Source organism: Sus scrofa, chromosome 3 (assembly GCF_000003025.6).
Source record: "Sus scrofa isolate TJ Tabasco breed Duroc chromosome 3, Sscrofa11.1, whole genome shotgun sequence".
Taxonomy (NCBI): Eukaryota; Metazoa; Chordata; class Mammalia; order Artiodactyla; family Suidae; genus Sus; species Sus scrofa.
The window spans coordinates 54,863,750-54,878,237 of NC_010445.4; the positions used below are offsets into that span (position 1 = coordinate 54,863,750).

At 41.7% G+C, this 14,488-nt stretch overlaps 1 protein-coding gene and 1 long non-coding RNA gene across 3 annotated transcripts in view; one reads left to right on the forward strand and one right to left on the reverse strand.

Annotated features, from left to right (window-relative positions):
- Nucleotides 1–14,488, reverse strand: part of EIF5B (eukaryotic translation initiation factor 5B) — a 69,068-nt gene that overhangs the window by 1,991 nt on the left and 52,589 nt on the right. For both annotated transcript variants that reach the window (XM_021087192.1, XM_021087193.1), the window contains exons 15-23: nucleotides 8,523–8,654; nucleotides 7,921–8,103; nucleotides 7,654–7,815; nucleotides 6,117–6,248; nucleotides 4,946–5,077; nucleotides 4,763–4,839; nucleotides 4,482–4,646; nucleotides 3,120–3,258; nucleotides 830–991 (exon numbers count right to left, since the gene is read on the reverse strand). In XM_021087192.1, the coding sequence (XP_020942851.1) occupies nucleotides 830–991; nucleotides 3,120–3,258; nucleotides 4,482–4,646; nucleotides 4,763–4,839; nucleotides 4,946–5,077; nucleotides 6,117–6,248; nucleotides 7,654–7,815; nucleotides 7,921–8,103; nucleotides 8,523–8,654 (1,284 nt within the window). The remainder of the gene's footprint in view (nucleotides 1–829; nucleotides 992–3,119; nucleotides 3,259–4,481; nucleotides 4,647–4,762; nucleotides 4,840–4,945; nucleotides 5,078–6,116; nucleotides 6,249–7,653; nucleotides 7,816–7,920; nucleotides 8,104–8,522; nucleotides 8,655–14,488) is intronic.
- Nucleotides 3,578–4,569, forward strand: LOC106509762. The gene is made up of 2 exons (XR_001307598.2): nucleotides 3,578–3,871; nucleotides 4,183–4,569. It is a non-coding gene; the product is annotated as an uncharacterized LOC106509762 (long non-coding RNA).

The window sequence follows — 14,488 nt, forward strand, 5'->3', positions numbered from 1 at the left end:
ACAGTGAACAAAACAATGTAACAGACACATGAGCACATGGCCCCAGAGTCTGTCACCAGATGCTGCTCCTTACAAAGAACGCTTTAGACGGAAGTGACAAAGGCAGAGCCTGCCTGCCCTGGGGGGGCCAGAATCCCAGCACCAGTCTGCCGGCCTGGAGTCCTGGTGGGCTCTCTGAGGATCCACTGCCCTCAACCAGACAAGGCCCTCCTGGAACATCCAGGGTGGGGGAGATGGGCTGGGAACTTGGGGCTGGCAGAGGCAAACGACTACACTCAGAACGGACAGACAGCAGGGTCCTACTGTCCAGCACAGGGAACAATATTCAATATCCTGTGACAAAACATAAGGGAAAACGATATATAAAATGCGTGTGTGTGTGTACACACATATACATGCATACATTTAACTGAGTCACTCTAGAGTATGGTGCAAGTTAATACCATGTTGTAAATCAAATGTACATCAATAAAAAGAATCTGGTCCCTCAGATCCTGAACTTAAGCCCTTAGCTACTGAGAAAAGGTCAACCAGAAAAGCTGACTGTTCCCTGTGGAGCTCCTTTTGTGGCCCAGCAGGTAATGAACCTGACTAGTACCCACCAGGATGTGGGTTCTAACCCCGGCCTCGCTCAGTGGGTTAAGGATCTGGCCTTGCGGTGAGCTGTGGTATAGGTTGCAGACTCAGCTCAGATCCCTCGTTGCTGTAGCTGTGGTGTAGGCTGGGGGCTGCAGCTCTGATTCAACCCCTAGCCTGGGAACCTCCATATGCAGTGCAGCCCTGGAGAGATGAAGGGGGGGGGGGCACTCCAGCTGAGTGAGATACTTGCCTTACTGACGAGAATATCTGTAGCTTCAAAATGTCTCCCATACATTTTGGGAGACTCGCCAGGGATAGGTTCTATCTTGACGCAGACTTCCTGTCCTTTTTTTGCAACATCCACTTGTTTATGGTTTACTTCAATACTCGTTACTATTCCAATGTCAACAAACTGTAAAGAAAGAAAACTAGAGTGTCAGGAGAGGAACTGCGCTGGTCACAGGCACTCTAACTGGACAGCTGCAATACAAACTGGAGCAAATGAGGCAGCTGGAAAGCCCAGGCCCAGTGACCCTCTCTGGCTCAGCATGGCGCCGCCACAGCCTCTGCCTTCACAGGGTGGCTGCAAGGACAGAAGGCAACCGCACAACATGCTTTGAAACGTGGAAAGCATGCTATTCGCTGTGTTCCCCATCTCTGCACTACCTTCCCACAAGACAGCTGCCTTAGGGAGAGGGAACCGCAGGCACAAGAGTTTCCAATCAGAGGAGTTTCTGTTGTGGCTCAGCAGAAATGAATCTGACTAGTATCCATGAGGATGCAGGTTCGGTCCCTGGCCTCGCTCAGTGAGTTAAGGATCAAGCATTGCCATGAGCTGTGGTGTAGGTCCCAGATGCAGCTTGGATCCCGCATTGCTGTGGCTGTGGCATAGGCCAGCAGCTGCAGCTCCGATTCGACCCCTAGCCTGGGGAACCTCCATATGCCGCGGGAGCAGCCCTAGAAAGACCAAGAAAAAAAAATTTTCCAAGCAGGAACTTGGAGCAACGAATGGGGAACACGAAGCTGAAGTGAGAAGCAGGGAAAGATGAGGGCAGGCAGCACACACTGCGTATCATTCTGACCCGGGCACTCTGAGCAGCCTGGTTAGTTACAGCCTGGGGGGAAACAAATTACCACCCTGCTGCCTTTCTTGTAAAGAGTGAAAACAGGGACTCTGGTTTGGCCAAAACCACATAGGTGAGAATTACTGCCAATAAATGTCACAGCTCCGTCCATTGCATGCTCGAGAAGCAGTAAGTCACAGCACTCGGATGACTTCAAGTGCCCTTTCCCACTCAAGGAACCAGGTCTGGAGCAAGGAAAGTACTAGATAAGCCTGGAGCACCTTGATGCACCAGAACGCAATAAAGGTCTCCAAGTCCAATAGGCGAGGACACACGTTAGCTTGAATGGGCTCCCATGACCTGTTGAACACTGGATAATTTGGGTATTGAAAATACTGCTAACAGATAATATCAAATTTTACTTTAAAAATGAAAAAAGGCTGGGGAATGAGGTTCTTGACTGGGTAGGAAGGAGGAATCACAGCGCAACCATTCATGTGATAACTAAGGCGAAGACTGCCAGTGGTTATGAAAGCTATGGGATGCTCACAGGGGCTCCCAGCGTCCACAGGGGATTCCGGGAGGAAGCTGTCTTATGGGGATGCCGAGCCCACTGCACCTGCCCCAGTGATCAAAGTCAGCATGGTGACAACCCGTATGATGATGCAGAGGCACACAGATCACCTATGTGCTGTATCCCTTCCCATCATTTTAACCCGCATGTAGTCCCAACAAGCAGACAAATCCAAGTTGAGAAATAACTCGCAAAATACTGGTCTGGATTCCCCTTCATAAAGGAGGACGGACTGTTTGGATGGAGACACACGCAATAACCAAATGCGATGCTCCTTGAAGAAAGCCTGACCCAGGTCAGCAAATGACATTATTAAAGACATTTTGGGGACAACTGGTGACATGTGAATTATAGGATTTTATTAAATTAAGGTTAATTTTTATTAGTCACAATGTTAATCTAGAGGAAAGGACAGAGTGCTCGTTATTCTCCAAATATGCTCCTAGAAAGACTCAAAACAGCAAAGATTTTCTACAAAGAGTAATAACTCAAAATGCTTTGTAGCTTTCATGACCTGAAGCATTGATACCAGGTGTTAGGAATCAACACTGAGTAAGGACCAGGACACTGAGGTGTGAATGACAGGAGCGGACAAGCTCTGTGGGACTTACATTTTGTCACTGAACTTGGTCTCCCAGAACTGCTTTAAGAGATAAGTTTTTTTTTAAATGGCCACACCTATAGCATATGGAAGTTCTCAGGCCAGGGACTGAATCTGAGCTGCAGCTGAGACCAACACCACAGCTGCTGCAACACTGGATCCTTTAACCCACTGTACTAGCAGGGATTGAACCCTCACCTCCACAGCAACCTGAACCAATGCAGTGGGATTCTCACCCACTGTCCCACAGGGGGAACTCCCAAGATGACACACGTTTTAAAAGTACAGCCACAGAACTTACGTTTTTGCTAGGGACGCACATAGGTGTCCCCTGTTTCACCTGACCGGCTTCCACGGTCACACCCATCACTATCGGATCTCGAGAATTAAAGATAAACTGAGGAAGGATTTTAATCTTGCAGGGAAACACTGCTATATGCCTAAAAGGAAAAAAGACAATCCAAGGATTTTTAAGCCTCCCAAATCACTTAGAAACAGGAAAAAACACACACAGGTGACTATGAGGCCGAGGGTGGAGCTCAGGAGCCTCAGCAGAACCTGCTTCCAGCTGGGTCCCAGGGCTCATGGGAGGTCTACCCTGGGGACCACACAGCCTTTTACACCATACCCCCTCCTTTTCTCTACCAGGTCCCCAAATCGGCTGATCCAAAAGCCCACCTTCTCCATTTATCAAGCAGATGTTCAGAATGCTTTAACAGTTTCTAGCAGTCTTAATCCAATTCACATCTTTCCCTTCAGGTTTCGTGATCTAAAGGGAGCGTTCTGCTCTACAATGCATGTCAGACTGAGCCATCAGCCGTCCCTCCCTATGGTCACTCTGCTCTGAGCCTCCGTCTCGTCCTGCCTGGACCACAGGAGCCTGGTGCACCAACTCCCTGCCGGTGGCTGACGGGGTCCCACGTGACAGGGGTCCTCCCCGACCCTCCCCCATTGCCCCCTTCCCCCAACACCGGGGACACCGTGGCTGCCTCCACCCCTGGAGCCCAAGCCTTCCAGCAAGGTCCCTCCTCCTGGACACTTCATCCTTCTCAGGTGGGCCGCCCCCCCCACCCCAAAACCCACTATTAAACACAGCTCTCCTCCTCAAGACCCTTTCCTGCTTTAGTTTGCTTTCCAGTAGTTATCCCAATCTCCTGTGTTCTTGGCTTGTCTTTCCCCTGAGCTCCCCAAAGTCCTGATCCTGGTCACGCTGACCCCCTAGCAACTGCAGCAGTGCCACCTCCACTGGGCACTCTGCGAGGTTTGCTGGAGGAATGACATTTCCCCCACACAACATCTCGCCCCATTTCACTTTCTAATTCTCCACCCTTTAATTTTGTTACTTCCATTCCCCTCAACCTCAGAAAAGGAACCCCAGCAAGACCAAGCCCCAAATGGAGCAACACCCCATCAATGGAACCCAGGCCTGCTGAACTGAAAATGAAAAGTAAACAGAGATGCTACACAGAGGACTGATGACACGCTGCTGGGATGTCGTGGGCGGGAAGACTCTGTGGTTTACAACAGAGCTCCTGGGACACGGCCTCTGGGAGAGGGGCAGGTGCCACACATCTACTGTCCATACACCTGTCTGGTACTTGGTAATCCCCAAAAAATCAACTTTATTACCAAAGACTTAAAGTAGAAAAGAGCACCAACTTACTTAAATTCTTCTTGTTTCTGTTTCTTGTAGTCTTGTCTGTATTTCGTAAAGGCATCAAATAAATGATAAATAATTTCTGCACTAAAAATTCTAACTCCTAAACTATCAGCCATTTCTTGTGCATCCCGTTCAATTCTCACATCAAAGGCCAAAATTACTGCATACCTGAAAGGTGACAACACATCAAAGATCACTGAATGAAACGCAGACCATGTCTTAACCGCTCTACTGAAGCCAGTAGGCAACAGGAAAGCCTTCACGGCAAAAGAGAAACTACTCACTGAGGGTCATGTTCCAACATCACGGAAGCCTTCATAACATCCTTTTTATGGACGGGACCAATGTTAATTCCTGCATACTGTAAAAAGGGAGGTTCCTAGTTTAACTGCCTGTGGTAGGTACCAGGAACACCACCACAAACCACGCCCACCACAGACTCCTGCAGAGCTGGTACCGTCACTTACGGGCACTTCTGATGTTTTCAGAAATTCAAGGAGAGCTTCCAACGACCCCAGCGTGGATGCCTGCACATACACTCCTTTCTCTTCTAATTTGATAGCATTAAGGGTCTGCTTTAACTCATGGATCAGTTCATCCTGAAAAGAAATGACATTTGACGAGGTTATAAACCCATTCTATCTCAGCAGCCTAGAATTAAACTATGATTCTCTTCTTGATTAAGTGCCCATCCGAAAACATGAACCCATGGCTTAGGAAGGCCACGGTAGAGCAGAGCCTGTGCAGGAACAGAAGAGATTCGGGGGCCAGGGCTGAGCTGGGTGCATCCCACTTCACCTCTGTTAGCTTTGCTCCTGATGAACTAGTCTTCACTCTGCACAACCTGGCAAACAGAACAGATGGGTGAACAGAGCCATATACAGCATGAGAACCTGCTAAATGAACGAAATGTGCTACCGTGGCCCAAAGCCACTTAAGGAAGAAATACCCTAATCTCAGCCGTCCTTTTCTCCATCATTGCTCCTTTGAAGGTGGAGCGATATTGACCAGAAATAGGTAAAACAAATGGATGCCATTAAAGACCCAAGTCCACACCATACTCGAAACTGGCAGAGGGACGCCAGCCCTGCTCTCACTGTCCCTAAGTTGGCTGATTCCCTGACAACAGTGTCAGAGTACTGCTTAAAGAACAATGGTCCAGCACATGGGACGAGTTGTGTGCTGGCACAGTAGTATTTTCACACTGGCAAGAGAATAAATTAACTACGTCTCAAATGCTTGCTTTTGCGAAACTCCGCTGGGCTCACCTGTGCCATCTGTTTCTAAAAACAGGTAGACAGACTTTAAAATCACTCCTAAAACCTAGTAAGATATTTGCTTAGTTCCGTCTACTTATCTGAATATCTTAAAAAAACGAGTGAACAACTTCTAGCTTCCAATTCATCTTTTATCTAAATAAAATGCTATTTTAAAAGTTTTATGTATATATGATCATGTATGTCCATTCATGATTATATAAAGTAATGTAAAAACATCAGCTGTTTATTAAGAGACCACCAGGTAAGTCTTCACAAAGACAAGATTCCTGCTTCATCCATCATTTCTAGCATGTGCCTGACCGACACAAGGTACAACTCAAAACGGCTTTGCAGGAAAACAGAAATTAAAGTAACTTACTTTGAGAACTGGGATTTCATCTTCTTTATAAGCCACAAGGAGGGGCAAACCAGCCAGTGTTTTCTCCAGGTCCTTCCCAAGAATCTTCACCCCCTGAGCTGCTTCCACTTCCTTATGCTTTTCATACTGGTTCTACAGAGATGAAAACACCTGTCACCACATTTATCTGAAAAGCAGTTCAACTGTCACAACCTTAGGAGTGGGAAAGCTTCTTGGACTAGACACGAAAAGCAACAAACACAACTTGACAGACTGATAAATTCAACATTAAGTAATTCTGTTTTCTCAAGATACCATAGAATAGTAAAAAGACAAGTCACAGAACAGAAGATGCTACAATACATCCAATCCAGAAACAGATGAGTTTCCTGACTGCATAAGCAATACCTGTCAATCTGTAATCAAGAGAAATGATGCCTGGGACAAATGGGCATTTCACAAAGCAGAAAATTTAAACATAAATAATGACCAACTAAACATATAATAAATGTTTTCCAACCACATTTCAATTAGATAAGTGCCAGCTGAAACAGCAATGAGCTACACACCCACCGGAATGGGCAGTTTTAAAAACGGACAGTATCAGAGCTGTTGAAGATGTGAAACAATACCAACTCTAAGACACTGCAGTTGGAAGCATGATGCGCGACACTCCCTGGGGACGATCGCATGGCACCATCCAGCAGAAGTGGCACGAAGCCTCAGTGCTGACACAGCAGTTCACTCTAGGTACATGCCCTGGAGAAACTGGTATGGCTACAGTAGGAGAGACACCAGCCTGCTCAGGGCCGCCACACTGCCAGTGACAAAAACTTAAAACCTGGAGAAGGCCCACACTTCTCCATCAACAGGAACACAAATAAATAAAGCATGGGACAGTCATGCAGTGGAAAACTACACAACAACAAAAAAGAACCACTTAGCGCTAAACGCAACGTGGGTAAATCTCAACATTATTGTTTAACTGAAAGAAGCCAGATACAAAGGAACACACTGAAAATGATTCCATTTATATAAAGCCCATACATATTTTTTAGAAGTGTACCCTCAGGTATTAAAACTATTTAAAAAACAAAAAACCCTAAAAGACTGTCCTAAAAATGGGAACATACTAAACTTTTAGGGAGGGAAGGAGCAAAGATTTGCAAGAGGCACAAAGAAGGCTTCTACGGTGCCTGCAATGCTGATTCTTGCATGCTTCCTAAAAATCTGATAAACTTTCCTTCCATATTCTCTGTATGTTTCTGGATATTTTATTTCAAAACAAAAAATGCTACTGAAAAACTAGTTAGCAGTATACAACCAAAACAATGCAGTTTTGACTTTTATGAGAAACTTAGTTGGTAAATACAAACTCTCCCACATCCTACTCTGACAGATGGTCCTCACAGGATAAAGACACGCAAAACAAAATGAGGACTGAAGGCTGCGTGCTGTGTATTAAGCCAGGGGGCTCTCAAAGGGAGGACGCAACCGTAGCAGAACTCTGAAACACCGTACAGGTCCCCTCGTGCCAAGGCTGACCACTCTGACTTACCTTCACCCTTAACTCCTTCATAGGAGGAGGTAAAAGGAGGCCTCGGATCTGAGTGACAATGGGCCCTTCTACTCCAGGAACAATAATTGTATCTCCTTCCTTCAAACGTCCATTGATCAATATGACATCTATAGTGGTGCCCATTCCTGGGAGAGCCTTAACCTAGGAGACATCATTGCAAAGGGAGTGAAATATAGGCTACAGTGCAGGCGGAAGCTGAAGTGAATATCTCCACCCAAGAACCCTATTTTAAAAGCTGGCCATTACCTCCATGACCTGTGCTCTCAGCTCTTCACAGTGAGCGAGTCTCTTGCTCAACATGGTCTGAGTCAGCTCGACGAGAAGGTAAATCAGACTTCCCATGCCATCGCCAGTATGCGCAGAGGTAGGTACCAAGGACACAAAAGTGCGGGGATCCTTATTCTCATAAAACAGAGCTGCATTCAACCCCTAGAGACAGAAAAAGCAAAGTCATCCCAAAAGACCAAGCTGTGGAAGGAGGTAACCAAAATATGAGTGACTGACTAGAAGCCAAACGAACAATGGCTCTTCATTCTGAAAATTCCTCAAAAACACCAGATCATGTATATAAACTGGGGACATCAACTTTATTACAGAAAAACACTTTCTTTCGAGGTCAACTTGGTTTTTAAAATTTAAACATTCAGGCTGCAAAGAGAGGTCTCTCAAATATCAGCCTTCCGATTTAAACAGGAAAAGGGAGAAGTGGAAAAGAATAAAGATGCTACTAATAGAGGAATAGAACCAGTATTAATGAAACTACTGACTTAATTATAAAGACAATATAAAAAGAGGAAAAAAATATTCTATGATCTAGTCTCTTCATAAAGAAGGGAAAGCTTTCTTACCTGCTGTGCAAATTCCACAATAATAGCCTTTGCTCTCTCCTCGAATTCGTCTTTTGTATTCTTTTTCTGCTTCTTTAAAGTAACAGCCACATCAGTATCGGGGCTCTTTTTCCAATCATACAACCTATCAATCTGGAAAATTTTTTTTTTTTCATGAGAAAAATCTCAAAAGCATTAGCAACACTCAGGAATTTAATTAAGGTTCATGAAATAGCTCCAGCAAAGTCCAGAAAACTCCAGATATATATATATATTCCATATATCCAGAATATTACTTGGCTATTTCATTGTACCAAAAGCCTCTTAGAGTCTGCTAATCACACATACACTTAAGTAGAAACTGCTGAAGTACCACACTGCCCATCAGCCTCCAACCAGTTCATGAGAGGCTGTTATTTCTCGCAAAAGATGACAGCCTAGAATTACCCTAAGAATATCAACATACACTGGAATTCCAAAATCATTTTGTTAAAAAAGACAGGAAAAAGGATTAATTACAGTCAAGTCCTATCACTCGGAAAATTACATATGAAATAGAAAATTAAAAATTATTTCCTAAGAGAATAACAGCCCATGTTAATTGTTGTATTGCTCAAATTAGGGTTTAATCTGTTTAATCAAATAATCTATTTTCCCTAACTTTTCAAAAGAGTGATAAATGGGTATAGAGAAGACAATTACAGAGATTATCACAACACTGTAAGTCAACTATACTTCAATGAGCCTTTTAAAAAGGAAAAAAATATATATAATAGTAAAAACAAACAAAAAGCACATAATCTGTTCAAACCAAAACTCATAATCTGCTCAGTCAAGGGTGATAATATAAAGCAGACCAATCTGAATGCTTTAAGAGGAAAAATCACTAAGTAGAAACAGACCCAGAAATGACAATGATGATATAATACATATACTGTGGCCTTAAAATAGTTATTATAAATATATTCAATGACTTTAAAGGAAAAAACATAACTTGTAAAGCTAAATATATATATATGATCTAAAATGAAAAAAAAATCACTCCATGAGGTGAAGCAAATTAGCATACTGCTGACGATTGGTGACCTTGAAGACAAAGCAAATAAAAACCACCACAACTGAACATATACAGAAAAAAGAATGGAGGAAAGAAAACACTTCTGCCACTATAGGACAATATTAACAGAAGTAACTCGAGTTCTAGAAAAGTCCTAGAATTTTATCAAACACTTTATAGGGTAAGAAAACAGGGCAGAAAAACATCTGCACATATAATGACCAAGAACTTTCTAAGAAAATCAAACTCAAGCAGGATAAACACAAAGAAAACTCTTATATAATCTGACAAAACTCCGAGAAAAGTCTTAAAAGCAATGAAAAAACCCTCACATTACATACCAGGGAACAATGAATGACTAGAGCTAAAAGCCAGAAAGTGATGAAGGAAAGAAAATTTTTTAGATCTTTTTTTTTTTAACCTCTATCACATAAAAAATTCAGAAACTATTCTGACCTAAATGATAAAAAAAAAAAAAATTTCAATACATCTAAGCAGTGCTTTTAACAGTGCTAAACATACATTTCAGTGCTTATATTGAAAAGGAAAAAATTATGAGAAATCAATGATCTAAGCTTCCATTTAATGAAATGGGAAAAAGAACAAATGAAAAGAAATATAAATAGAAATGATAAAATTAAACCTCCAGTCAATAAAATACAAAGACAAATGGAGAATATCAATAAAACCAAAAGCTGGTTTTTAAAGACATAAATTTCTAAACTGACAAAAGAAAAGTAAAAAACCCAAATAACCTAAATTTAAAAAATTCCATGCTGGAGTTCCCGTCGTGGTGCAGTGGTTAATGAATCCAACTAGGAACCATGAGGTTGCGGGTTCAATCCCTGGCCTCTCTCAGTGGGTTAAGGATCCGGCGTTGCAGTGAACTGTGGTATAGGTTGCAGAGGCAGCTCAGATCCCACGTTGCTGTGGCTCTGGCATAAGCCGGCGGCTACAGCTCCAATTCGACCCCTAGCCTGGAACCTCCATATGCCACGGGAGCAGCCCTAGAAAAGACAAAAAAAAAAAAAAAAAAGAAATTCCATGCTGATGTGACTTTACTACTGAATCCTGCCACTTAAAGAAGAAGCACTAATTCTACACAAACGCTTTCAGAAAATAGAAAAGGAAATACTTAATACATCTTATGAAAAAGCCACTACTTCTGTATCAAAACCAGACAAAGGATATTATAAAAAAACAAAAACAAAAACAAAAAAAAACCCTACATACCAATAATTACAAATACGGACACAAAAACCTTCCCCAAAACAAGGTCCTATTATTTATCACAGGAAATGATATTCAATATCCTGTGATAAACCATAATGGAAAAGAATGTATAACTGAATCATTTTGCTGTATTAATTTCTGCCATACAACACTGTAAATCAAATATACCTCAATCAAATTTTTAAAAAAATCTCTTCCAGAATACTGTTAAAAATGGCCATACTAACCAAACAATCTACAGCTTTAATGTGATCCCTGTCAAATTACTCCACGACATTTTTCACAGAACTAGAACAGCCCTAACATTTATATGGAACCATAACAGACCCAAAATTGCCAAAGCCATCCTCAAGGAAAAGAACAAAGCAGGAGGCAGACAATATAAAGCTACAGTATTTGAAACAGTGTGGTACTGGCACAAAAACAGACATGTGGAACAATGGCACAGAACAGAGAGCCCAGAAATAAACCCATACACCTATAGGTCAATTAATCTTTGACAAAGGAGGCAAGAATATACAACAGTCTCTTTAGCAAGTGGTGCTGGGAAAGCTGGACAGCTGCATGCAAATCAGTGAAGTAAGAGCACGCCCTTACACCATGCACAAAAATAAACTCAAAATGGCTTAAAGACTGAAGACAAAACACCATAAAACTCCTAGAAAAGATCATACACAAAACATTCTGACATAAAGTGTACAAATGTTTTATTAGGTCAGTCTCCCCAGGCAATGGAAACAAAAGCAAAAATAAACAAATGGGACCTAATCAAACTTAGAAGTTGTGCACAGCAAAGGAAACTATAAACAAAACAAAGCGACAACCTAAAGAATGGAAGAAAATATTTGCAAATGATGTGACTGACAAGAGCTTAATTTCCAAAATATACAAACAGCTCATACAACTCAACAACAAAAAAACAAACAACCCAATCAAAAAAATGGGCAGAAGACCTAGTCATTTCTCCAAAGAAGAAATACAAATGGTCAATAGGCACAGGAAGAAATGTTCAACATCACTAATTATTAGAGAAATGCAAATCAAAACTACAATGAGGTACTACTTCACACTGGTCAGAATGGCCATCCTTAAAAAGTCTACAGATAACAAATGCTAGAGAGGATGCGGAAAAAAGGGAACCCTCCTACACTGTTGGTGGGAATATAAGTTGGTACAACCACTATGGAAAACAGTATGGAGACACCCTCAGAAAACTAAGGATAGAGTTATGATCCAGCAACCTCACTCCTGGGCATATATCCAGATAAAACCATAATTTGAAAAGATACATGTTACCCCTATGTTCATTATATATTAAAAAAAGTGTTTATATGTATAACTGTACAGCAGAAATTAACACATTATAAATCAAGTATATACTTCAATAAAAAAACCTCTTCCAAAAAAATTAGCAAATGAAACCCAGCAATATAGGAAAAATATATCATGACCAAGTAGAGTTTATTCCAATAATGCAAGGTTGCTTTAACAATTAAAAAATCAATAGTAGAGAACAAATTGTGCTAGAACTACTGGACCTGACACCCTTCAAAAAAATTAACAGAATGGATCACCTAAATGTAAAGTACCAAACTCTAAACCTCCTAGAAGATAACAGGAGGAAAGCCAGATGACTGTGGCTATGGTAACAGGTAGATACAATACCAAAGGCATGATCTCAGAGAATTAATAAGCTGAACTTAATCAAAAATTTAAAAATTTTGCTCTGTGAAAGAGCATGACTCGAGAGTGAGATCATAAGGCATAAAATGGGAGAAAATATTTGTAAAAAACACATCTGATTGATAAAGGAATGGTATCTAAAATAGACAAAGAACTCTTAAAAGTAAGTAAACAAAGAATCCAATTTTAAAATGGGCTAAAGAGTTCCCATTGTGGCTCAGCGGTTAATGAATCCAAGTAGGAACCATGAGGTTGCGGGTTTGATCCCTGGCCTTGCTCAGTGGGTTAAGGATCCGCCGTTGCCGTGAGCTGTGGTGTAGGTTGCAGACACGGCTCAGATCCCGTGTTGCTGTGGCTCTGGCATAGGCCGGTAGCTACAGCTCTGATTCGACTCCTAGCCTGGGAACCTCCATATGCCGTGGGAGCGGCTCAAGAAAAGGCAAAAAGACAAAAATAAAACAAAATAAAATGGGCTAAAAATGCTTAATGAATACCTCACCAAAAAAGGTAAGACAGACGGCAAATAAGTACATGAAAAGATGTTCCACTTCTTATGTCACCAGGGAAATGTGAATAAAACAAGATACCACTACATACCTATTAGAATGGCCAAAATCAAAAACACTTAAAATACCAAATGCTGGTGAGGATATGGAGCAACAGGAACTCTCTTCTAATGCTGGTGGAAATACAACATGGGACAACACTTTGGCAGTTTCTTACAAAACTAAACATTCTTACCGTACGGCCCAGCCAGCATGCTCCTTGTCATTTACCCAGGAGTTGAAAACTTATGTCCACACAAAAAACTGCAGTCATATACTCTTTTTCATGCTCTTTACATGTTATTGTATATTGGTCCAGACCCACAGAGTATACAACGTCAACAGTGAACCCTAATATAAACTATGAACTTTGGGGAATAATGATGTATCAATGGAGGTTCATCGACTATAACAAATGTACTTCTTTAGTGGAGGATGTTGATAATTTGGGGTGGGGCTGTACAGAGTTGAAGACAGAGGTGTATAGGAAAGCTCTGTACTTTCCCATCCATATTTGTTCAAAGTGAGCTCTTTAAATGCAATGAAGTAATAATCAGAGTAAAAAGTGAGTAAAGCCCCATCCCTGAAACATCAACAGTAATTCACCTTGTTGTGGGATGAGTATTTGACAAAAATCAATAGTCATTGAAGACTTAAACAAAACAAACACAAATCTAAGCAACCTAGGAATAGATAAGAACTTTCTCAATTTAATAAAGTATATTTACAAAAACCCCCACAACTGACATCATACTTTACAGTGAAAGAGAACTTTTCTCCCTAAGATGGGGAGGAAAACTGGGCCTAATCATTGAATTTAACCAGGCCACAAGATAAAAAGTCAGTATGTCCTACTGTCTAGCACTGGGAACTCTATCTAGTCACTTATGATGGAGCATGATGGAAGATAATGTGAGAAAAAAGAATGTACATATGTATGTGTGACTGGGTCACCTTGCTATATAGTAGAAAACTGACAGAACACTGTAAATGAGCTATAATGGAAAAAAATAAAAATTATTTAAAAAAAAAGTCAATATGTAAAAATCAACTGAGAGTTCCTCCTGTGGCAAGTGGGTTAAGAATCCAACTCCAGCAGCTGAGGTTGCTATGGAGGCACAGTTGGCTCCCAGGCCCAACACAGTGGGTTAAAGGATCTGAGGTTTGCAGCAGCTGCAGCACAGGTCTCAACCATGGATTGAATTCAGTCCCTGGCCCTGGGAACTTCCATATGCTGCGGGTGTGGCCATTTGAAAAAAAAATGGGGGGGGGATCTTTTCATACAGGGTTTTGAAATGCATATTTATTTTGGGCAAAAGTGAACCTTGACTCTACCTTACACCATGCACAAAAGTATCTTAAAAACACCATATCTATAGTGATAGCTAGAGTGGAGAAATTTTTCATAAACTTGTAGGAAAAGATTACTTATATAGAACACAGGCAACAAAGTATAAAAACATTCTAAG